This window comes from Gallus gallus, chromosome 5 (assembly GCF_016699485.2).
Source record: "Gallus gallus isolate bGalGal1 chromosome 5, bGalGal1.mat.broiler.GRCg7b, whole genome shotgun sequence".
In the NCBI taxonomy this organism is placed as follows: domain Eukaryota; kingdom Metazoa; phylum Chordata; class Aves; order Galliformes; family Phasianidae; genus Gallus; species Gallus gallus.
The window spans coordinates 782890-809602 of record NC_052536.1 but is presented as its reverse complement, the minus strand read 5'-3'; the positions used below and the strand labels follow the sequence as shown (position 1 = coordinate 809602).

At 39.0% G+C, this 26713-nt stretch overlaps 1 protein-coding gene across 1 annotated transcript; it reads right to left on the bottom strand.

Annotated features, from left to right (window-relative positions):
• Window positions 1–2446: 2446 nt before the first annotated feature.
• On the bottom strand, window positions 2447–26713 carry BUB1B (BUB1 mitotic checkpoint serine/threonine kinase B). The gene is made up of 24 exons (NM_204403.3): window positions 26658–26713; window positions 26412–26563; window positions 24810–24869; window positions 24397–24541; window positions 23339–23535; window positions 23061–23239; window positions 22751–22944; window positions 19591–19685; window positions 17541–17767; window positions 17139–17251; window positions 15861–15958; window positions 15523–15575; window positions 14966–15046; window positions 14276–14360; window positions 13865–13967; window positions 12127–12413; window positions 11097–11266; window positions 9419–9565; window positions 9137–9249; window positions 8692–8853; window positions 7839–7981; window positions 6974–7145; window positions 6502–6608; window positions 2447–3002 (listed from the first exon to the last, which is right to left on the bottom strand). The coding sequence occupies exons 2-24, from the start codon at window positions 26552–26554 to the stop codon at window positions 2816–2818; spliced, it is 3261 nt and encodes a 1086-aa protein (NP_989734.3). The 5' UTR covers window positions 26555–26563; window positions 26658–26713; the 3' UTR covers window positions 2447–2815.

Genomic DNA, 26713 nt, shown 5'->3' with positions numbered 1-26713 from the left:
TGACCACAGGAAATCTTCAGGACAGAAAGGGTCCTGAATGAAAGAACAAACCTAAACTAGACCTTCCAGGTCCTTTAGAAAAGAATGATGATTTTTTGAAGGGGGAAGGTAGAAGGGAGAGATCCAGTCTCTTAAACTGCTGAGTAATATACATATTAGTAACCATCGAACAATATTATACTTACCAGCTATACCATCAAACCTATCTTATTCTTCTGAAAAGTTTTAGAGCCATTTACTTGAGCAATGCAACCTTTATCTTGGAGTTAGATATATCTATTTTCACGTCAGTTACAGAAGATAATTAATAAAAGGAATAAAATCAGAATGGTTGTGTTAAATTTCCAGAGTATGGCATTTCCCCCAGGTAGCACCCGTCAGCTTGGCTGCTTTTTATCCAGATGCCAATGGTAAAACTTTCTGATAACTGAGCACAGTCAAGCATGTCAAGCATTTTTAACATGAAAAAGCAGGTCTGAAGTGATGTTGTGTTTTTGGGACAGGTTGTCCCTCCAGGTGGTGGAAATTGCCTCCAACTTTGCATAATTGTGTAAAACACAGATACGCTCAGACACCTCAAATGCCAGGACTGTTATAAGACAGTCATGAACCAGAAGAGATTGGCCTTGCCCTTAAGATCCTTAGAGATTAAAACCATCCTAGCATCTATAAAGGAAAAGAGGCAGCTTTAACAGAGACCAAGATGACAAGAACCGCCAAAAACAGTAGAGGGTGTAGGGGGAAATTACATCTGATGTCCAGGTATACAAGCCCCAGTTAGGTCATCTGTGACAACTATAGTAAGAATTAGAACAGCTGCAAGTTGTAATATGCTACTTAGGATATGAACAAGAGCACACTAAAGAAAAAAGTGAAGGAATACCATAGATCACTGTTGTACCCAACTGCTTAAAGAATAAAAGACTGTATGGAAAACAAGGATGCCTAGGGAAAGAGAAACCTTCAACATATTGGTGCAACCAGCTCATAAGATAGGCAGAGACTAACCTACGTGGAACAGCTACAGGATTTCAGCTGAGTAGAACAGGGAAAAAGATGCAGAAGTGCCTGTGCATTTTTTATTTTTGTTGTTGTTGTTGTTTCTTATGGCAAGTCTTTAATACTATTATGAAATTACATTGCTAAAAACAGTTCTAATAATTCACTAATTACAATTCACTGAGGTGCTTATGTTGTGTATGATATACATGAACAGTAACAAGACGTGCTCATGTTACTATTCTAGCAGAGAGTCTTACTGGAGGGAAAAGGATTAGTACACTTGTTGCTCAGAGAAAAAAAAAAAAACAGTAGCCAAGAAAACAACAGTAATCATAGTTTCAGCTTCATAGTATTCATTAGAATTATAGAATGGCCTGGGTTGAAAAGGCCCACAATGATCATCCAGTTCCAACCCCCTGCTACGTGCAGGGTCACCAACCAGCAGACCAGGCTGCCCAGAGCCACATCCAGCCAGGCCTTGAATGCCTCCAGGGATGGGGCATCCACAGCCTCCTTGGGCAGCCTGTTCCAGTGCATCACCACCCTCTGGGTGAAAAATAAAGAACAAAGGCAAATAAATTCACTTACATATTTTGAGGATATAAGGAGCAAATTTCTTTTACTGAACTTCTTGTTGAGAGCTCTCAACTGTGCATTCAGACTGTTCTCAAAAGCTTTGTCTGAATAAGGTTAGTGAGATGTGTGAGGCGATTAATGAGATGTGTGAAGTGATTAGTTCTTTTCTGCTGACTGGAAACAGGCCTTTACTTAGGATGACTAGGCACTGTTGTGAGCGTTTTCTTCCTAAGCTACTTGATCTTCTTAATAGTGTTGCAGGATCTAATTGTAAAGGTTAAAAATGAGAGGGCAATGTGCAAGATCCCCCCAGATTTTGTCTGGGCAAAAGTATGAGGAAGTAAACCACACACCAAGAAGTTCTACTGCACATAAGCTACACTGCACCTTGTCTTTGGATCCTGTATATTCTGTTCAGTCTTGAATAAAATGATTATAGGCCTTAGTACTGGTTTCAGTAATGCAGCGTATAAAAGGTTAACATGAACATCTATCGCCAAAAGCTTTCACAAATACCTGCAAACATGTCAGCACGTATTGCAAATAGTCTACAAGGAGATTTCTGAAAGATTTCCAGCCCTTGTAAGAGTAGATAAAACACATGCTTGGAGAAGGAAAAACATAAGTATACACCTTTCTCACTTATGTCTTCATTATTTTTTCCTGTGATGATCATCCATGAGAGCATATTCCAAGTAGAAATGTTCAAGTTGTGTTCAAGTGTCCAGGAAATTCTGCATGGTTATGAAAGCTGCCACTAAGTGAGATGCTTTCACACCTAATAGTTGAAGACAATTCCCAGCAAGGCAGAAGTGGATAGTAAATCAAACCTTTTGAACCATCTGACAGGAACGCTTAAGAGACAGAGTTACTATCAAGATACAACTTTATTAAAGAAGCAATGATTAAAAACAGTACTATAGACAATATAAATGGAGGACCAAGACACTTTTGAAAATGCAGCATGAACAAGGCACTAAACATTTTTAAGGAGCTATACAAAAAGGGTAGGGGGACAGTTAGGACAACCTATTTTCTGTGGCAAACTGCTTGGACACAGACTAGTTCACGTAACAGTTTTCGGATATTTAGGCACTGATGTGATGTGCTTTGGTGAGTCCTGTGTGAAGTACTGTGGAAATGGCTACAATCACTGCTCATGCTTACATTTGAATAAAATAAGATGTTAACAACAAATTTCCCTCTATAATACAAAACAGATTTGTCCTCTGTGAAATCAGAACTTCTCCAAGAAGAAAACATCACCCAGCGCTACTAAGGATTCACAAAGACGTTCTTGGAAACAGCTGTCAAACATGTCACTCATTTCCTCTCTCAACTCCCTCAGCAGAAGCACTGTGGACTTACCATCTGCATTCAGAATTTGCCGGAAAAATTTACCCCAGAAATCAGAGCCAACAGTCCTGAAATAAACAAAGCAACTTTCAGTGAAACAAGTACGCACACATGACACATTAGTCAATACTTCCATTTCAATTCAGCATTCAACTTAGCCCTGGGAAGACCAAGACTAAAACACTCTCACTCACACAAAAATAATATAAAAGCTAACAATATAGTTAAGTTTGTTTGGCTTCCTTTTTCTTTGCCCAGTAGGCTTCTGCATAGTAACTAGACAGACTGTTTCACAGGTCTATCAAAAACTTTTACAGTTACTTCTCCTAGTGTACTTAATGTGTGGCTTAGAGTCAGATTTAACTCCCTTATTTCACACCCCTCTTTCTTCCAGAGTTCTCATACAGATAGTATTTTAGAGGCAATTAGTAAACCCTCTGTTTCACAAATATAGACTTACAGCTTGAATAAAAAGGTAATGTGATTCATAAAATGCTAAGAAAACTAGTATGAGAGCTATTGCTTTGTCCTTCATTGTCACACTGAAGACCACAGACTGTGCAGCTTGTGACTAAGGCACTGTTCCCCTTTAAGCCAGGAGGTAAACTGACTTCTGAAGCCACTGTCAGCCTCTGTTTTGTGCAAGTGACTCACAGAACAGCAGCCATAGTCTCAGAGAGAATCTGGCTTGTACTATTACACTAATAACTAACATTTTTTAAGATAATGCAGTCATACAGAACCCGAAAGACACGAGGCCATTTCCTTCACAGCAAGTAAGGGACATAGCAAAGGATGTTATGTGTTGGTAGGGATGTCTAAAGAACTGAGTGATAAAAATAGTCCAGAACTTCAAACACAGCTTCTTTATGATAACTGTTATCAGCCTGCACAGATGAAGTTCCCTAAAATAACGTGGAGAAAATAGAAGAACTAAAAACACTGTTGGAACTGAAATGTCTCTGTGCTCATCCTCTAGTAACATGTTAAAACTCCCCTCCCTGAAAAGAGAGATTAAGTCAACCTTATATTAATGCTCAAGAATGAAAAGAACTTGATCAGAATTTACATTCTACCTTCCCAGAAATGTTTAATACATCAAATTAAGCAATTTGTATTCATTCTGTCAGCTTCCGAAGGGGAAGGGGCCCTGCTTTGAGTGCCATTAGCCCTCCAAGGCCATTTTTGCACCTTGCCTTACAATCCTTGACTTGTAAGGATAAAACACAGCATTTAATTAATATCCATCGACTAACTCCTCTCAGAGTGAAGCATTTTCACTGGGCAGGCGGTTCTGGTTGATGAAGACACCCTGCAGCAGTAAACTAACTTGCCAAGGATTACTTAAGAACTCATTGAAAGCTTTAAATTGAGTGGAGGAAGAGTCATCAGCTGTTAATAAGAACCAGACACACCAGAAGATCCAAGCGTGAATGCAGAGTTTGCCAAACAAAAAAGATTCTGTGCAGATTGCTTATTCCTGCATAACGAAGTGCTCCATTTATGCTGTTGATAGAACAGTTCAGTCTAACAGGTTTGTGTAAGTGCTTAAGTTTTTCAATATCAAGAATTGCAAGAAATGTAAGAAAAGATGAATGATTCTAGAAGCAAAGAAAGAAAACAAAACCACCAGCAGCACTAGAACGGAAAGGTTAAATTCTTTATTTGTATTCACAATTTCAAAAAAAAGAATTCATAAACTAATATACCTAAGTGAGAGATGAACCATTGCAAGCTGGGTTCAGCATTACAAAACATATGCCCAAACTTTGCCTTCTCCTTCCTTAAAATTCCTCTAAAGCTCTCACAGCTCTCAGTGCCCTTTCTACTCAAGTATCTCCATACCCCACCTCTACCCAAAACGTCTTTTCTTTCAATCCAGTCTCTACAGTTTTGACCCAAATGCCTTTACAGCTGACCCCTCCTTTCTAAACGCCCCATAATGGTCAGGCCAACCCTTCCACACTATTTCTACACCTGCTACTCACATCATCTCAGTCCAGTTACTAGAGTTCTTGCTATTTTTCCTCAATATCCACACCCGGATGAGGTCCCTAACACCCTTTCTCAGTTCAGGCCTTGTTTGGCTTCACCGGCTATAGCTCAGTTTCATCTCTTGTAGAATGAAAAAATCCAAGAAAGAATATAAAATATATAAAAAAGCAACACATCAGAATTGTATCCTACCATCCCAACAAAACATCACATAAAAAGAAAAAAAGAAAAAAAAAGGACTGTGTCCTGAGAGAAATGAATGTACGGGAGTCCTATTTCTCAAGACATGTCAGATTTACTCAAAGATATGAAATACTATAGTACTTGTCAGTAGAGAACAAAAGCCAGTTTCCATCAATAGTTTAGCTGCTGTGTTTTTCCCCTCAGTATTTCTGAAACTAAGGCATTATAACATGCAGATTTACTGCCAACCTATAAATCATTGATATTCATAACCACAGAGATGAATTACTCTTGGTGATTTTGTGCCTACTGCATACAATATCCCTAGCTACAGGATATAGCATGAAATGTACGGTCAATATGCAGCAGAAGCTTGCTATAGCTTTACAATTAGTGGTATCACTCTATAACTGCGTGTAAAAAAACAGATATACGCAGAGTAAAGAGGGGAAAGCTTTTATATCCCTGTACAAAGCTTAAGATCAGATTTTTTTTCCCCCTCCCCTAATGGTTGACTACAACAAACTAAGAAGCGTAAGTAATGCAGGTTGCTAGGGAACTGGACAAGTCCCAAATCTGTAGTAGGTTTTCTTAAAGAAATGGTTACAGAAGGACATCTAAACTGACTATAGCTAATAAACCACAATCCTGAATGCAGATCGTTCTCAGGAAATTTCTTTTATGAGCAGAGAGCTCTGGAAAATCCTAAGGAAATGCTAAGGTTGAAAAATTCTATAGGATATGACCAGTGAAATAAATAAGCATTTTATGTAAGAATAAATAAAGGGTATACGAAGATAGTTTTGTAGCCATAACATGCATCTAAAAGGGATCAGTATTAATAACTGAGGACCAACACCATCACTTCCAAAAGAGTGGTTGCCTTAATTGGTTTTCCTTCCTGTGCATGTATAAGATTAATACTGCTTCTGCAACTGTTGTAGACAGGAAAGCAGTGTCTTAGTGCCTTAGCCCTTCAATAGAGTCTAGAATGAAGAATGCAGAAAATCCAAATCACCGTTTCTAAAGCAAAACGCTCATGTAATTTTTTTTCCTCACTACCCACTCACTTTCAAAGCTTGGTCTGTCAAGTCAAAAGAGAGACTAAGACAGTCAGGTCTGAAAGGCAAGCAAAACAAATGATCAGCACTGTAACTGGCCTGTACAGCCCTTATTTGGCTTAAAACTGTCTTCTGCATAGCACTAAGGCTACTCCAGACTCATGCAGCGCGTGAGTTTCAAAAATTAAGCCCTCATAGAACTTACATTTTCAGCAACGGCACTAAAATCTGTGTTCTAAGCTTTGACGATAGTACCAATGTAAAGAAAGCGAAGGAAACTGAAAGAAGTGCATTCCCTCACAGCAGCCTCCTCTGAAAACAGACTTACTTGGATACATTTTGGCTGATTTTCCAAACGGAGTTCTCCTGATAGACCTGGACATGCTCACCAAACAGCATCAAATGGGCTATATCTGCTATACCAACCAAGTCTGCCTGCAATAACAAAGTTCAGTTTCATTTGAAATCGGCAGTCCATTACAGATTTCTAATATTGTACTTTTAGACAATTAATTCTGAATTGGTCTTTGCATTAGAATCTTCAGGGGTTAAGCAGTACAACTTCAAAAGTAGAATTCTGGTCTAACTGTAAGCTCTTAAATAGATAGGGCAGTCACACTCAGCAACTCCAGAACAATGCTGCTAAGTCCCTTCAGGTAGTGCCAAAAACATAAATCAGATGATAAATTCTCCTTATTCAGTATTTATTTATTAGAGTTTCCCATAAGTTTTTTTTAAATACAACTTTAAGCAAGGATTTTGAAAAGGAAACACAGACACTAAGATACTCTGCTAGATACCTGATAAGGAAGGCAACTTTTTGCCAGAAGCTGCTGTCCATGAGGAGTCTGAGATATTGGAAAGCTGTTGGGCAAGCTTACTCGAGACTGCAACCTTAAATCCAGACTGTGAGAGAAATCCACTATCTTCAGAGCTCTTGTCATCCCATTATTAGCAAATGGATCACAGATCCTGAGAAAGGAAGCAAATCAAGCATGAAGAAATCCAACTTAAAAAAAAAAACAAGTGTAGTAAATGTGAGTCTTAGCTATGCCAATGCTCCCCTCTCATGGTTAGCTTAAGAACTACTTCTGAACAAACCACGTGAAAGGGAAACCAGCTGGCAGCTTGAAGCTGGTACCAGTATCTCCAGAGTATGCAATAGGAAATACTAACGGGTTACAGATGTTGCAGCTTTTACATTCACCACAGTTATCTGAAACGTAGTTGGTGGAACAAGAAAATAACCTAGTTTCTAGCACTTTTCCCTCTCATTCAGGAATTCAAAATACTTCTACACGAGAAAGAATTAAGTAAAGAATTATAATACTTCATTAAACCTCTCTTAGTCTACACACCAGTGGGCACAAACTGAAAGGGTGGGAGGGGGGGTACTTGTACAGATGAGTGTACTGCCAAGCCACTAATATAAACAGATCACCTGTTCTTTGCCTTCTAATTTCTTGTTTTACTGATATGCAGGACCACAGGCAAGTTATTTACCACATTCAGTTAGCTGTCCACTATGCTGGCAAAGCAGAAATTTGGGAACACTGGCAAAAACATTTTATTTAGAATCATATACATTTTACGGCATCATTCTACACCATTTCTCGGAAGGAGGCAGACAGTGAAAGAAAGGTTGATTCATACACATAACCTAACCTGTCTCCCAGAAAGAATATTTCTGGCCTCAGATCTCCATGGACAATCTCTGCTTTGTGGAGCTTCTCTACCACACCCAGAAGATTATAAACAACTAGTAGAATAACTTCCTCTTCAATGGACTTGCAGCCACAAATAACATCCTGAAAATGGAATAAACATGCATTTATATGCCATCCTACCTCAGATTAAGTTAAATATTTATAGCTCACCTTTCCACCCCACTCATCTGTACAGAGATAATGGTCCTACCCTAAATTCAGTAAAACCAGATTTTGCCCATGAACAGCCTAGTCAGAATTAAAATAACCATGAGCTCTTAGGAGACACTATCATTCAGAAGAGGACAAAAGCTCAGGAGGAGGAAATTGAACTGAAGGCTGAAATTACTATTTTATTTATAACCTATTTAATTTATATGCAGTCATCCAAAGTGCACTTTCTTGACTTTATTTAAAATGTAAATCCTTGAACAAGGCACTAAAGTGCTATGATCTTTCAATAGCAGACTGAAAGACTGGAACTCATTAAAAGATGCCAAGCTAAACAATAAATAGCGTTAAATGCCAAAGTTATTGTGGAATAACATGCAGTTCTTGGCTAAGATTGTTTATCACTCATGAATAAAGAAAAAGAACTGCTTTTTTCCAAAGCAGCACATGATCTGTAAACAAGAAACCAGCTCTAACTAAAACTAGAATAGACAATCTTAATTTGTATGTAGGTAAAACAAAACAGAAGATCTAGATTACAGAAATGTGTTTATTTGGTCAGCAGTGCCTGAAACTCGCTAATGGTACCTATGGAAGTGTTCGTGACCTTCTACAATTGTACTTTGTTTATCTGTACTGACCCCAAGCGTGAAGCGATTTATATTCTTGTGCAGGATAGCACAGCCGTCTTGGTACAAGAAACAGCTACAGTTCCCACTGAAGCTTTGGTCAAAGTCAGCATTCAAACGCTCCTGCAGTTGAAGCATGATATAAAAATCCCAAGGCACAGGCTGAGAATACACCTACAAGAGGATTCATAAGAACGTCTATTTTAGGAATACAGCAAAAGTTGTTCATAGTCTTCTTTTCCTTTTTTAAACACCGTTTTATCAAGGAACATGTTTTCTACAGTCAGAAACCTTCAATCTGTATCAGGAATTAGAAAGAGGACATGAGGTATGGCAAATCTTACGCATGCTATTTCTGAAATCATGATGAAGTTTATGTATATTGTATATTGTTTATCTCATGATATGAATTTAACATAACATTTAACTTCATGCATAAAAGCGTCATCTGTCTTACCTTTATTGCAAATCCCTTTGCATCCAACTGAAGAAAGTTAACAGGAATGGCAAAAAGCATTTTGTATTCTTCATTGGTCCAATATTCCCGTTTGATACAATAAGTCTCATTTCCTGTTATGAAATTTTACATTCGTGAGCTGTCACAGCAAGTATATGTCCAAACTGTTCACATTGCTCCCTATCTTCACCACATAAAACTGTGGTTGAATAAAACGTGCATTTCAAACCAATTACCAGATAAATGAGGTTCCTCACACTCCCCCATGTCTGGAATACCTACCTAGCTCAATGTCTTTCTCAAACTCAATGACAGGCAGGAAACCAGCCTCCAAATGAAAATGTGGAGAAGCAGTCAATGACTCTGGCATGGGATCTAGAAGCTTTTTACGCTGTTCAGCAGTCCACAAGAACTCAGTTGCATCATCACCTAGAAAGACAATAAAAATAGATCAGTCCAATATAAGTGTTGAGACTCCGAAAAGCTTATACCTGTTGAGGAGAAAAAATCCACCTGGATATTGGAAGCCTTTAACTTGGCTTTCTATCTGCAAGTAACACTACCATTAACATACTGTAGAACATGCCTTTTGTGAGAAAGAAAGCTCTAAATTAGATGAGGTTCATATGTGCAGCCACAGTACAATCCAAATCCATTATTTTCTGAATTAACAGTCCTTTTCTAAAATCTGTATCTGAAGCAGACAATCAGTTGGTGATTTTTAAATGAAGGGTTTGATTGTAATTAACTTCTTTGAATACAGCAGGGTTTTTATTTAGGAAAAAGTTGGACTCCAAATCTGCTGTTCTCTGCAATAAAAATTTAACGGTTTATACTTCCCAGAAAACCTTCAAGAAAACTACATGCAGTTCTGAGTTTGTTTTTCCTGCGTGACAGAACAGAAGATGTCATTCAATAGATGAGCTCATGTATACAAAGCCAAGGCAGCCTGATAAGCATTGGCCTCCAACGTCAGGCAGAGCAAAATACAAGACCACTAAAGGCTTCTGCCAACTTCCTTTCTCAAAACACTATAAACTAAGAGTCACAGTGCAGTTAACAGATTTCAACTGTGATCCTATGTTGAGCACTCTTATTTTTCACTCTGATTCCAGGTTCTGAGCATACTTTGTTATGAAACATTAGCAGTACAACAGACTTCTTGGATCACCTGGCCTATAGCCACACGATTACATTGTTCCCAAAAGGAGATACACTGAGAACTTTCAGATACATAATTGTAATTAAAATATCAAATTGCAATCAAAAGACAAAGCAGATTAAACACTGAAAAAAAATACAAGCTTAATTATATTGGCTAGGTTTTGAAGGCTCTGACCATTCCTATTTTAAGCTTTAACAAAGATCTGTAACAAGAAACAAAGGTCTTAGTTTCACATTTTCTTGTAGCCAAATTATGTTATTACTAGTATTGTTTTTCTTCAATAGGAAAATGAGAAAAAATACTGCAAAGAATCACTTAAAGTTAATGAGAAATTTAGAGTGCAAACTAGAAGCATGCGATTGTCACTAGATTTCATCTGTATTTTCCAATGTGGCAATTACTGACATATCAAGAGAACAGAGTGTGATGACAGAAAAAAAGACAGAAGAAAACAAAACCATCTTAACAGTTCTCCCTGCCCTCCAGTCCATACTTTTCATTTCAGCATTTCACCTCATTACTCCTCCACACTTCTTGAAGTAATACCTTAACTGCTCTATTACTTTCATATTTGCATCACCTGGATACATACAGGTACTTTATTCTACATAACTCATATCGAGATACATAGTACAGGAAGCGACAAGTTTAGTCACAAGACAAAGTAATGGGAAATGCAGAAAAGCAGAGTAGAATATAGGATGTACAAAACCATTACAGTTTAGTATCAGCAGCAAGTGATCTGTTGTGACTGAAATTCAGTTTAGTACTAAGCAGTAATGATGTCACTGGTACCTCCAGGATCAGTAATTGGTTCAGCAGGCAAGCTCTGAGCAAGTTCCAGTTTCTCAGGGATGTGCAGGTATTTAATTGTGGATGTTTGTGTAACAGAAGAAAGAGAAGATCCTGAAGAGACAGAAGAACCTGACAAACGAGTATCCTCCAGGCTTGCTTCCATGATCGGGCTGTAAACAAAGATATCAACTACTCAGACATTCAGAAAATGCAGGGTCTAATCACTGTAGCCTACTGAAAGTATACTGTGCGTTCCCAGACTTCTTGTAGAAAGAAGTCCTTTCCTAGCCTTACTGGAAAATGGACAGCTATGTTGGAACTTCATGTCTGCTTCAATCAGCTTATATTCAGAATCTCTGTCTACAAATGACTCTTCCATTAAATACAACTACAACAACAGAAGATATGCTGAATCTTTATTCGTCCCTTAGCTAAGGGAGAATCATTCTTGCTCTCCCCTCCTAATTATAATCAGCATGGTTTCCAGGAAAATTGCCAAGAAAACAAACACCTTCAGATTGGTATGCATGCTTACATGCTAACAGCTACCACATCAAATTCAGCTGTGAACTAAGAAGATACCATACAACAGGTGCTCTCTTCTTTACAGGGGTAAGAAACAGCAGGTTATTTGCCAATTTTTTCTTTCCCTCTTTCTTCATCTGTAGAGGAAATCTCAGATATAATCATCTGATCCACTTCTATATACTAAAATGACTAATGAAACTAACAAGTACAAAAGAAACCAATTAGTCATCTTTTAATCTCTAGTTACAAAGACAGAATATATTTACGAAATTCTTCACAAATTAATTGGTAGAAAAAGCATTGGATTAAGTCCTTCAACACTAATGCTGGAAAGCTAAATGAGTTTGCTATTATTCTTAAAACTGCTCAGTGTAAAACGGACCATGACCTAGAGAAATAGCAGTGTTCATCGTAAAAGAAACTTGTTTCTTCAAAAACAGTAGCAAAACCACAACCAAAAAGACACAGGAAAAACAGCTTACAATGCAGTGCTATTAATTACCTCAATTTATTTACACAGAGAGCTTCACTGTATGTTCCCTCGCAAACTGGTGTTTTCTCATCCAGAGGTGCACTCTTAGATTCTGCACAGTCTTCCTTTAGAACACTCTGTGAATAAGCAGGAGCTGGGATTCTCTGAGCTACCACCCCATGAAAGGGAGTTGAGGCCAGATGGGCAGCCCTAACAAAATCACACGTGTCTTCTGGGTTGGCACAAAGGCTCTTGTGCTTGTAGGAGCCTGTCACAATGGCATCTTCAGTCAAAGGTTCAATTCCATGCAGCTCATCCTGAAACAGGTAGGAAAAGATTGAAAGCCTGTAGGTTTTATGTCAAATTACACATACATTTCTAATTCAAAATTGAAAAGCTGTCTCTCACTCCTCCCCTCTTTCCACTGGGAAATTCAGAAGTTCTGCCATGATGTGCTTCAAACCTAGCTTCCTTCCAGAAAAAAAAAGAACCCATGACATATGTCATACAAGCAATTACTAAATATGTCATATTAAGTCACATCTACTCTTTTTTTTTTTTTAAGCTTATCTACAAGTATAAGGATAGAATTTATTCAGTGGGGTTTTAAACTAGAAGTACCTCTTATATAGTGTTATTTCTCTATTGTCTTCAACCCCTCATGTTGACTCTTCCAGGCATTCCAGTCCCAGTTATCCCTCACCTCATCGATACGAAAAGCATTTTTCTTCCCTGCCTTCTACCCCACCCATCATCTTCCAACTTGACTCTGATGTTCAGTCTTTGCATCCTCTATTTACATCATTTATTCCAATTGAGTTATTGAAACCTAACTAATGTACTTGCATGTGTATTTCCCCCAGCTAGAAAGCCTAGCATTATTACATTCTAGAGTGTTGCAGAGATGCCATGTACTTTTAAAGGCTATCTGCTTTCTAACACTCCAGAAGTTCCTCTCAGTTCAATTATAAGCATATTATTTAAGTGTTGACTAAAATGTTGGGCATGGAAAGCACACATGTAAAACTACACGCTTCAGACATCCAGACTGACTCTAGAACCAAATTTAACATGAAGCTTACCATGAATTACTTAACTCTATTACGTGTTTCATACTGCAACTGTCTGTAACGTCCTTCTCAGTTCGAAATAAAATCCTCTCACTCTTTAAAGTGAGATTTTCAGAACCAGTCTAACGATCTATTGCAGCATGCAGTAGTTAAATCCTTTAGAGAGACAGCAACTTCTGCCTCTACTGAAAGCTTTACAAATATCTGCAAAAGTCACATGTAAGGAAGGGTAATCACGACAGCTTAAGAAACAAGTACAGAGGTTTAGAAGAGTCAAATATGCAGCTCTCCAAGTGACAGAATCTGAGATGTTTGTGTGGATGAGTAGCAAGAAAATGGATTGAGTCAGAGATAGTGTTTAGAAGTTGTACTCAATCATGCCAGCTTCTTAAAATTTTGGAGTGAAAAGTCCTGGCCACTAATCTGTTGCTTAAAATTTAGGAAGATTCCTTACCATTATTTTCATAACAGTCACCTTAAGGCCTAATATAGACATGAATTTTCCAGTGTATTTTTAAAGCGATTCTACAGTTCTATGAACATCACCCAATTCATGCATCACCATGCCAGACAGAGGCTTAGGATCCTTGCTTCTCTCTCATGTTAGTCCAGCCAGTTTCCCTCAGTTCAGCAGTAGAATGTTCTACTCCCATTTCTCCCTGACAGGAGATCTACCATGGTGTAAGCTGTTTCCTTACACAGGCCTCTGGTTGTAAGTTTTCTTTCGCAGTGATAGACTCTGAAGGTTTGCGAACAGCAAGAGGGCGCCGAGCAGTTTTCTGGCCACGATCTGTAGAACGACTAAGAGTTACATGCCATTAAATATTTGTTCAAGGTTGGAAGCTGCTACTACAGACTCCTCTCAAGAGTTTAATCTACTGAGTATTTCGATCTACAACTTTCTACTACATAACTACGTAAGAGGAACAGCATGACAATATCTTTTCATTACAGGCATCACAAGTAGCACAAAGAGAAAAAAATACAAATAAAAAAAGCCCACAACCATATAAGTAAGAGCCTGTATGTCAGGTGTTGGAGAAAGTGGTTTGATACTTCTGTTTGCCCTCCCTCCCTCCCTCTAAGATCTAGGTCATGAATAATTCTACCTTGTATTTTGGTTTGCTGAAGTAGATGATTCATCAAATATGGAGAAAGATGTAGCAGGATCTGGTGGGGGAAGGAATACTGCATCTATAAGGAAAAAAAAAAAGAGTTTTTATTATACCAACACTTTTTTCCACAACTGTGTATTAAATACATGGTATCCAGTACCTAAGGGGAGCCTAAAACAGGAGGGCAGCCAACTCTTTGAAAGGGTCGATAATAGCATGACAAGGGGAAATGGTTTTTAAGTTGAAGGAGGAAAGATTTAGGTTGGATATCAGGAGGAAGTCCTTCATAGAGAGAGTGGTAAGGTGCTGGAACAGCTGCCCATAGAGATTGTGGATGCCCCATCCCTGGAGGCATTCAAGGCCAGGTTGGATGGGGTCCTGGACAGCCTGGTTTATTTAATAAATAATACTAGGTATTAAGTGTGGAGGTTGGTGGCCCTGCCTGTGGCAGGGGGGTTGGAGATGCATGATCCTTGATGTCCCTTCCAACCCAAGCCATTCTATGATTCTATGAAATGCAACTTAAAAGGTTTAAGGCAATCTTAAAAATACTAGTCCCAGCAAGAGTTTACAAAGCTGATATTTAAAGAAAGTTTGTAATAAAAGGTTTGGTTTTGTCATGTTAAAGAACTCCCCTTTTACTACTGTTTTAACCAGCTCTAGAATATGCCTTGGAATTTTTACCTTTTTTTCCAAGGTTGGCTTTATTTCTCTGATCTGCCTGTTCATCCTCAGAGTCAGAAAATACACTTCCTCCTTCCGTATCTGGGCACAGAACAAGAGACTTGATAACTTCTGTCAACAGCAACAGGAGTAAATTCCAACCAAAAGTAAATTTTCCAGTACCCCTCCGCCCCAACAAAATCAAATACAATTTCTATTGCTTCCTTCTATGAAATCCACAGAAGAAATAACTTAAGATAGTATCAATCTTAACATGAGTTTTAAACTCCTGCACACAAGACTGCACACACAAGCGAGAAGAAAGCTCTTCAGCTACTAAAAGAGAAAAATGCTCTCATGCTTTAAAGTCCTCTGAAGTAATGAAAATTCTCAAGCCCTTATATGCTGGGTCTATCGTTTAGATATGCTTAAAGGCACTAGCCTCTAGCACATTCTTATTTTCATTCTAACTCACGTAGGCTCTTGTTTTTAGCTTGCTACAGTTTTGCTATTCACATCAAAGAACACTTTCTCTTCAACACAGTCTTCTCATTCTTAGTAGACATTTACATCCTTACCCTCAGAACAAGACAGTTTATGCAGTTGAATATCTTCTGAGAGGCAGCATTCACTGTGAACAAGATATAAATTTATTACTTGTATTTTACACACTCACAAAACACAAGGAAACTTCACAAAAAGAAATCAAAGTCAAGATGACCTATGCTAATTGTAGAAAATTAGGTTTATACTCAGACAAATAAACCTATCTTCACGTAACTTCAGTTCAGATTCTGGTTACAGGCAGGTGCCTAAGGGTACCTCCACTCTTTCTGGGGAAACAGTGTTCTACACTGCTTAAAATGAGTTGTACCCACAAATTCTCATCGCTGGCAAAGAAAACCCTCCATATTACCTTTGCAAGTGAGGCTGTTTCATCCCAAGTTCTGTTGCACTGGATAAAGTACGTTCTTTTAGTCCCAAAGGTGGTGAAGGCTTTGTTACCTCTGTTGGCTGTAGAAATAGAACTGTATTTTTGATTCTACAGTGATGAAATGATAAACCATGCAACAATATTCCAAGAATGCTATGATAATCCCAGATGAGTTATGAGAGCACCAACAGATTAGTAATTATTTTTGGATGTTTTTACTTGTACTTAATTTGCTGGCATAAGAAAGCGTCCACTGCTTAGTGTAGTTAAAATGAATAGATTTTACTCCTCACAACCCTATGATTTCTTTTTAAACAGGAGACTTTAGCTACACTGTAACTGTTAACAACACATGCAAGCACTTACACAGCTTACATCAAATACAGAATATTCTGCATTTCATAATTTAAAAACATTTATTCCGAAAGTATTAGAACTGAGAACCATGGTGGGGAGAGGGAGGGAGACTGCGAGAGAAGATATCCTTATTAGCCCAATGGACATAATTAAATAAAGGAAAACTTTTAAGGGTAATTAACTTGTTATTTGCAACTAGAAAAAAAATAGCATTTAAGAACTACTGCCAACAGAATAACAGCTTGGTGTGGGTAGTGGGTTTTTTTGTTTGATTTTGTTGAGTTGATAACATAGTTTTAGCTCTTGTTGAACAATGCTTACGCAACATCAGGGTCTGTTTGTCATGCTGCCCTGACAGGGGCAAAGCAAGCAGGGAAAGGACACAGTTGGAACAGTTGATCCAAACTTAAAGCGACATTCCTTTCTATTTGATGTTGAATTCAGCAAGAAAAGCTGGGAGAAAGAAGTATAAAGAGCGAACAGGGGAGGGAGAGACGTTTGGAGTTGCAGCATCTGACTTCCCAAGTAACTGTTACACATAATGAAACTTTGCTTTCCTGGAAACAGCTAGATCTTTCTGTCAAAGGGAAGCAGTGACTGCATTCCTTATTTTGCTTTATCTATTTAGTTGTCCTCATCTCAACTTAAACTCTGCTTAAAAAGCACTGTCTAGTTAGACTACAAGACCTGAAGTCTTTGATTTACACCCCTATTCTGAAAGGGCATTTAAACATTTATCTGAATTTTCATTTACTGGGTGAAACTGAGTGTACATGTACAGCAGATTGAAATATCCTTTCACAAATAGGAAAACATATTAGCCAAGAAAAAAAAATATTGCTCCTCTGGTATTTTGAAATAGTAGCTATTTGTAGAAATGCAGCTAAATGAGGAGGACAATACCTGCTCATGTAATTGTTGTTGCTTGTGGTTTTCTTTCTCCTTTAATTTCTTCTCCAGTTCCTCAATTTTCTTTTGTATTTCTTCCTTTTTCTGTGCTATGGTCTGTATCTCCTCTAAAGAAGAAAAGCTTGTAAGGCACAATGTATATTTCACATGATCTGTAGCTAAAGCCTGAATTCCTTAAAAAGAAGCTAAACCTCTGGTCTGCTTTCCCCTGTTCCTGGGTTACATGTTAAGCTGTTGATTACATTACCATCAGTATACTTCAGACTAGCTAAATAATTATTCCAGTAGAAAAAAAGGCAGCTACAATAATAGATACTGCCACATAATGATGAGAAATAAGTACAATTTTACTATTTCATCTCAGAAAGATGGAAGTCATTCCATTTTGAAGCATACCTTCAGCTTTCTTTTTTGCTTTCTTTCTGTAGACTTCAGCTCGAATCTCTTCGAAAGAGAATTCCTCCACTCCAGCATAAACTTTGTCTTTACAGTACATCACCACCTCTTTCTTCTCCTGGGTATCCTGATGGTGATTCTGGACCCGTCGTAGAGGATCCTCCTCCTTCTCAGGCTTGCGAGCACTTAAAACGTGGTTTATGCTGGGTTCAATCTTGCAGGGAGTCCTGAGGAAAAACAAAACAAAACGAGCAGTTATTGCTTGGTTTTTACATGCTTCACTGAAACACAGAAGAGACAATACAGGTGAGAAAATAGCTGGTTTCAGAATCAAGCTGCACAAGTCAAAAGACGTTCTTTTGATAGATAAATGAGAAAAGTACAATGATAGCACATAAAAAGGAATATAAAAGTCAGAGTGGCATAATCAAGGAAAAAGAAAGTGTTGTTAAGGTCCACTGAAGAGCAGATGAAATTCTCATGGCACTCTGAATCACTGTGCATTCTGGATTGCTGTTTTTACTTTAGCTCCATCAATCCAGTGAGCACATATACAACAAGTCCCTAATCATCCTACTAAACAGTTTACCTTATAATATATATAGTATACTATATATGCATGCATATAGTATACTATATATTATACTATATATATATATATTATACTATACATTATATATATATATACACAATATTATATTATATATACATATATAATATATGCTCAAAGAAACAGCAGGACTTAAAAGATCTTGAGTTTGATTGAGCTTAGCATTTTAGATTAAAATAAAATAATTAAGACAAAATAAGCAGCAAATTTTCAATGAGAATGTTCTGTGTACCAAATGACAGAAAAAAAAATTCCTTGTTACAAAAATTAGAGAGTCTGTGCAGTGAAAGGGGCCAAGAACATTCACTTCCTTATATTGCCAGTTCTTTCTGGAAGTGCTACTTGCTTATTTTCAGGCGAGGAATCAATTTGTACAAACTAGCAGTTAATAATCCAGATGTCTCCAGCAATTATCTGTTCTTCAGTAAATGATGATCATAGGAACTGATCTAAAAAACATGTCTGGAAATAGTTACTTTTAAAAAAAGTATTTTATATCTATATTTTGAATATATACATATGCTACCTTCTGTAAATAAGTATTTATCTAAGAGACCAGTAAGACCAAGAAGTCCAATTCTCTCTCCTGGAAGTCAGCAATGCCACAGAAATAGTCTTATTGGTTGGGAAATATTCTGTTTAAGTTTTCTCAAGTTATGGTATGCCCTTGGTCAGAGCTACTCTGCAGCCCACATGCAAAATCCACAGGAAAGATCTATGCTGTTACACACCTTTCAGTATTCTTAGATTGTATGTACTTCAAAGCCAAGGAAGCAGTATGTAATGTCAAACACTCTTTCCTACTTGTCTCTCTTTAGAGAAGAAACTATGCATTCTATGGCCATCGTTAGGTAGCAGACGAAAGGTAAGCAGCTTTGCAAAATAAGGCATTTTCCTCTGCTGTAACAAAACAGAGCAACCCCATCTCCTGGGATTGATCAGCATTTCAGTGAACACTGTGTGAACAAGAAGGTAATTTCAGGCAAAACAGCATACTCCTCCATAACCTAAGCAACAACGTTGTCATGGAAACTTTGATAGCTAGTTTCAGAATAAAACTCCAGATAGATGGAGCAGAGTCCCCTAAACAGAGGAAAATGGCAATAATAAGACTGTGTCAATTTGGAGCTGCCTTCATTGAGAAGAGCTTCCTGAGACAGGTAGCTGTGGTATTCTGTCAGTGCACTGAGTTAAACTAACAAACTCTTTAGCATGTATAAATGTAATATTGGCTCCTACATAACAAACAGTCAAATATTTCTCATGTCCTGATGCACCTTTCACTGAAGCCTCTGCCAGCAAGCTGAAACATTAAGAGCTTCTAGGTTGACATCTTAATTCCTTTAGAGCTAGAATCTTGATTATTTGGCAAAGAATCTGAATAGCACAAAGCAGCTTTGATAGTTTCAACGCATTTCTCATTTCAAACTGAACACTCACATGACTTGCTGCTGAGCTGACTCTTCCACGTAGGGGGTGAAACTGGGCATTGGACAGGGCACTTCTACACCAGAATTTGCACTGTTGCGAGGACGCTGAGAAAGAAGTAGGTGTTAGCAGTCTAAAGATTCAATTTTCACTTAGTAACAGAATCCCCCTTTTTCCCAGTATTTGGCTCATTTGTCAGCTTTGTTACCAAACGTTTCACCTTTCCCAAGATGCACATTTACAAGATAAATACCCTTCTGATACATAAACAGTTACGGATCAGTCAGTTGGGTACTAGTATCAAAGAAAAACAAAAAAAACCAAGACACAGCACCCTTGCACATTCTTATAAGGACCTAGGCTCTGTTATTCCAAGAGTGCTGGTCAAGGAAAGCACTATTTGCTCCTCGTTTGTTTTCCAGAAGTGCCATCGACCTCATTTTTCAACCCAAGCTGTCTCAATCATATAATATTCTCCTTTCTGCTGCCCACTAAAACCTCCAGATTTCTCAGTTTTCCTCTGAGGCCATTCCTACACCACAGAAATCCCTTAACTACTTTTAGAGCCTGTTATTTAAAGAGAATACAGATGGCATTGAGTCCCGTAACATTCTACTCACATCTGCCTATCTGAAATATTCCTAGGTCGTCAGACAGAAAGTGTTACACTGTAGGGATATTTCAAATTGGCTTCTCCTTCCCACACAGCAGTTTACTCACCCTGTCAAAAACCTCTTTCCCCTGTGCAGCTTTTAATGCCTCAAAGCGGTCACCAAAGATTATTCTTTCATTGTAATACAAGACAGCACAAACAACATTTCATTGAAGAGGATTTAAACAGTCACAAAATCACAGGGGTAGAAGGGTCCCCTGGAGATCCTCCAGTCCAACTCCCATTCTAAAGGAGGTTTCCTCCAGTATGTTACATAGGAAAGCACCCAGGAAGGTTTTGAGTATCTCCAGAGGTGGTCTGTCACGCCCAAATAGATTTTCCTCATGGCTGTATAGAGCTTCCTGCATTCCAGTTTGTGCTCATTGCCCCTTGATCTGCCACTGGACAACACTGAGAAGAGCTTGGCCTCATCCACTTGATCCATGTCCTTCAGATATTGATAACCATTGATAAGATCCCTTTGAGACTTCTCCAGGCTAAGCAGTTGCCACCACTAGTTACAAGCCTCCCACTTGACTTTGCACTGTCGATCTGAGCTATAAAAGTTAGTCACTTCTCAACCTACCTCTCCACCCACTCATCTGTCCCACGCTTCTTCAGCTTACCTACGATATTATGTCAAAAGCCTTGCCAAAGTCAATGTACTTAATATCCACTGCTGTCCCCTCATCAACCCAGCTGGTCATGACATCATAGAAGGCTACCAGATTGGTCAAGCACGATTTCCCCTTGGTGGATTCCATGTTGACTGTTCCTGATAACCTTCTTTTCTTCCAATTGCTTGGAGATGACAACCAGAACAAGTTGCTCCATCACCTTCCCAGGGATGGAGGTAAGGCTCCAGTAGCTGCCAGAATCCTCCCTTCTTGCCCTTTTTGAAGGAGGGAGTGACACTGGCTATGCCCCAGTCAATCTTCATGTACCTCTCCCACTCTCCATGACCTTTCAAAGATGATTGAGAGATGCTTGCCAATCACTTCTGCCTTTGGGGTCCATGGATTTGTGTGCACTGAGTTTGCCGAGACAATCTCTGACCAGATCCTCCTTGACCAAGGGGAAGTCTTCCTTTTCCCCAGATTCTTATTTCAAGGGTCTGGGATTCTCAAGGTTTGTTATTAGCAGTAAAGACTGCAGCAAAGATGTTCAGTAACTCCACCTTTTCATCATACTCCATTACCAGGGGACCCATCTCATTCAGCAGCACACCCACATTTCCCGAGTCTTCTTTTTGCTATTGGTATACTTAAAGAAGCCTTTCTTCTTGTCCTTGACCTCCCTCACCAGATTTAATTTCAGGTGGGCCTTAGCCTTCCTTCTTGCCTCCCTGCATGCCCTGACAGCATTGTCTACTAGGCTAGTTCCAGCTTAGTTAAACTATGAAAGTGAGAACAGAGAAAACTCTTAAGGACAGATATATAGAAGCATGTGGGGGATCAGAATAAACGTAAGGCAGCATGAAACAAGGCAAATGATAAAAGGAATTTCACATTAATAATTCTTCCTCATTTTTCTCAGCTAAATTAAACCCATGATTTACTGTAAACTTCTCAATTCACTTAATAATATTGCCTTTTTTTTTTTTTTTTTTTTAATCTGACAGCAATTCTTCCTGGAGTTTCCATGGATATCATCCCTTTTGCTTCCTTCTCTAGTTTTTGTTCCTAAGCTTCACTCTCTTAAGCACACCTGTGCTGATAAGTCATATGCATGTATTTTATCATCTGGTAACATCCCATTCTTCCTGTCTAATCTAGAGAGCAGGAGCATGCTGGAAGTTATCTAAGGACCTATGAAACAGAATTTGATTTCAGAGGATTAATTTCTTTCAGATAGCATCTTGGACCATTTCTCAAGAAAAATAAACACCTGTAGCATACATTCTCCTTTCTATGTCCCCAGCATCAGTTTAAACAACTGGAACAAACCTTCTGTCATCCCTTCTTTCATCTCCTGACAAGCCTCTCTGTACTGTCAGGATAAATATCCAATTGCTACAATTCAATTCCTTTGATGTTCAATCTCCCATTTTCATCACTAGCACTCCAAAACAGACTTGCAAAGTGCTTGCTGTACATGTATTATCTTTGTAAGTTAGGCAATGAGTTCTTCCGTCAGGTTGTATTTTATGATGCCAATTTAATTCTTGCTCCTTTTCGTATAGAGGAAACTTGTGCTCAGCTTTTCCCTTTTTCTCATAGTGCTTTCCTGCCCTTCAAAAAACTTGGCAGGCCAACTCTGCCAATTTTTCTGGTTAGCAAGTATTATAATTTGATTTAGGAAAATTTTAGTTTTCCAAACCTTTTCTAGCAAGATCAGCTTGTTAAGCTTGACTACAGGGGCCAGAGAGTCTTCAGGAAGAAACTAGGAAGTTCCACAGCTACCTGTGGAATAAATCCCAATGAAGTGTGAAAGAACATAATATTTGTCTCCGGGTTTGGATGAAGACATTGGCTTACATACATCTTCCTATTTTTGCCAGTCTATTTTGAGTCTCCTTACCCTCCCAGAGTTCCAAGGTCCTGCGCTTAGTTCATTCTCCTTGCCCCTTGGAGCTGGAGGTTCTGTCCAGTGCTGTGGAGTAAGTATGGGAATCTCAGGTCCAGAAGCCGAAGCGGAATTTTCATCAAACACAGCAAAACCCAGATTGTTTGAAAACTGCTGAGGAGTCTGGAAGTTTCTGTTTTGGTTTGTGGCTGTAAGTGGAAAGTTTTATGCAAATTAGCCTTTAACCTATTGCACTTAGGTGCAAATTTTACAACCAAAGGGTATAAGTTTTCCAATAATATATCGCTTCAGCAACTGAACATACCTTTAAGTGCATCTCCTACACGACTAATTGGAGCTCTCACTTTTTTCTTTCCCCTGCCTTTTAGATCTGCCAATGTGCTCCTCTGAGGTTCTTCAGTTTCCAGAAGATCCGTATCTTTTTCATGAGCAGCTTCCTCAAGTCCCAGTAGTGTTTGCCGAGAAACACGGGTCTGAAACTGCCTGAGAACATCAGGGAAATCAGTACAAATTTCACTGTACCAGGTATCCACTAAGGCACGCTAAACTACTTCAAGCTCTTCTCTTCAGCTGGAAGCTTACCTGTGATGAGACTGGAGTTTGTCCAAAGGCTCTGCCTTGCGATTAAGGCCTTCCTGGAAGATTATATCTGCTTTCTTAAAACTTCCTCTAGCCTCAAGTTCTTCTGCCCATGTAATATAGAGTTGTGCCAGCGTTGTACCAATTTCCTGACTATGCAGATAACTGTACAGATCCAAGGGTTCATTACAGCAATTTCCCTGAAACAACCCAAGTATTTCAAAGGGTGTCAATGTCTGCTTTTTGATTCCTCTGCAACATTGCTTTTATTTCAATACAAGACTTGCCGGAACAGTTGTTAGGTCAAGACATACTCTTGCATCATGTCACAGCACACAGAAAGAAAGCAAGTCACCAGGAGAAAACAAATGAGGAACACCTCTGACAACACCTGTGTATGTCAATATTACTTACCCTTTAACTACAGCTTACATATTCCAAGTATTGAATTTAAGTGATTTTTTCCTATATTTCAGTGATTAAAATATGTCATTTTGGCATTCCTGAGAATAGTTACTTTACCTAAAGTACAATATATATATTAGCAGTCTAAGTACTAGTAAATTAGCTGAAGAAGATAGAGTGGGAGACAAGTCCCTATAAGAAGGCAAGAACAGCAACGAGAAACATACCAATGAAGAAACAGTGCAAGACCAGAGCATACAGGTTTTTCCTTAGATTTAGATGTGGATGCAATACAGTTACAAGTTAAAATGACTGGAAGGACAGATATAACACCTTAAACATATCTTTAAATACCAAAATACATACAGAATCAAGCTTCACTCATTCAAACCAGCTTGTTTGCAAAATAAAACAAAAAAAAAATTTACAGAGTATGTCACTATACAAACTGAATGACCTTGAGAAACATCTGAAGATACTACTGAAAGGTTGAAATAGAATTCCAGAATAAGCGTTAGGTTTGCAGAGACAACTTCTAATACTGTACTAGTTGTACAACATACTCTTTTACTTGGTAGGTTAAAGTAAATAGCTTAGTTATGCAAATGGCTTTTACCAAGAAAAATCAACACTCGAGATTTTCACAGAACACTCACAAATTTGAGCCAGAGACTAAGATAGCGGGGATCTTGGTAGTATCTCTGCTGCTTGTTGAGTGCTTTCACTGCCCTTTCCAATACTGCAGAGAGATTACTCTCCTTTCCACCCTGGGGGAAGGTTTGCTCGGTCCACTTGATGTACCTAGGGATGGAATGTACTCATAGGAATTCTGTTTGGAGGAAGATGCATGGCTTCTGTTACAGCACACAATGAGACCTAAAATAAAGCTTAGGAATAGTATTGAAGCAGATACTGCAGATTATAACATATTTAAAAATAACTTTATCTTTTAATGAGTTTATTATTAAATTACAGTAATATTTTTCTAAGCTTTTACAAGGGTGCCTAACATTTCAGTGGCATAGCTCTAATCATCCCATTATTTCTTCGGAAACAGAAGGAAGCTTACCTGTCCCAGACATCCAGTGGATCATCTCCAGAATAAAATCTGATTTCTGATTCAAATTCTCTAGGAAAAAAAAAAATACATATTAACTATACAAGAGGTGTGTGTAACTATAAATGCTTTGTATTCTGTAAACTAAGATCATTGCTCACACTCACATCTATTTTATAAGTCCATAATAGAAAAAGTTAAAATAGCATACATTTTAACTTGATATTTAGGCACACAAAGTCCCTCAGATGGTTCAGTGCAATCAGATTCTGGCATGATACACACACACCTATGCAGTCTCCTCACGAAGTCAATGTGGCTTCCTCAGGGAACATACATTTCTATACTCTGATCTTCTAATACAACTGAATAGGTTCAGGTTACAAGATACCCCCTTTAAATTATATAATCATATATAACTGCAGAAAACTATGCATAATAAGAACTGTAACCAAACCCAAAGTGACTTTGCACAATTAAGAGTCTTTGCAAGCTAGGGAGGGCATAGATACCTATATGCTGTCACAATAGTAGGAAATATTTATCTCCTGAGAAATCATAGAATGGCTTCAGTTGGAAGGGACCTTAAAGATTACCTAGTTCCAACCCCCCAGCTGCCAGCAGATTTGCCAACCACTAAATCAGATCAGGTGCCCAGAGCCCCATCCAACCTAGCCTTGAACATCTCCAGGGACAGGGCATACACAGCCTCTTTGGGCAGCCTGTGCCAGCACCTCACCACTCTCAGTGTGAAATTTCCCCCAACATCTACCCTAAATCTTCTCTCTTAGTTTAAAACCATTCCCTCTTGTCCTATCACCACCTACCCATATAAAAAATTGACCTCCCTTCCATTTATAAGCTCCCTACAAGTACTGGAAGGTCACAACAAAGACTCCTTGCAGCCTTCTCTAGACTGAACAAGCCCAATTCCCTCAGCCTGTGGTTTTAAACTGAGACAGGGGAGGTTTAGTTTGAGAATTAGGAGGAAGTTTTTCCACGCAGAGGGTGGTGACACACTGGAACAGGTTGCCCAAGGAGGTTGTGGATGCCCCATCCCTGGAGGCATTCAAGGCCAGGCTGGATGTGGCTCTGGGCAGCCTGGTCTGGTGTCTGGCAACCCTGCACATAGCAGGGGGGTGAAACGAGATGAGCATTGTGGTCCTTTCCAACCCAGGACATTCTGATTCACAGGAGAGATGCTCCAGCACCGTGATCATCTTTGTGGCCTCTGCTGGACTCATTCTATAAGGTGCACACCTCCCTTGTGCTAGGAGCCCGTTGCTTCAAATGATTACTGCATGAAGGAAGAAACAAACAAGCACTCTTTCTTATGAGCATTAAGTATTTTTCTTATTGATCACATTTTAAAAGCACAACAGAACCTCTCTCATGTCTGATGTTTAAACGGTCCACTGCTAACCTAAAAACAGTCACCTACACTGTGCAGCACCCACAGCAACCAGACCCCAGTGCAATGAAGGCAGACACGAACAAAGGCTATAAATTCAGCTTACTTCTCAAGCACCAGGGAGGTTAGTACAGGTAGAGGAGGTATAGAAGAGCTGCTGAGAAGGCAGGGAAACAAGGGGGGAAACTCAAAGCAGGGCTCACTGTTTTCTCAGCTGAGCGGCAGTGTGGCTGGAGGTGTCCTGCTGAGCCAGGGCCTCCTGCAGTGTGGCCATGACCCGGCCCTGCCGCAGCGGCTGCACGTTCTCCTTGCTCAGCTCCCACTCATCGTCACCGTCCCGTGACATCTTCAAGCTCTGCGTGATTACAAAAAAGCCATAAAGCGTTAATCAGACCGGACACCGAACCCGAAACTGCGCAAACCTGGTTTTCGTTACCCAATTCCCGCACCTGAGCGCCGCAGCCCCGGCTCTGAGGCGACCGCGCGAACCCCGCGTCACAACGGC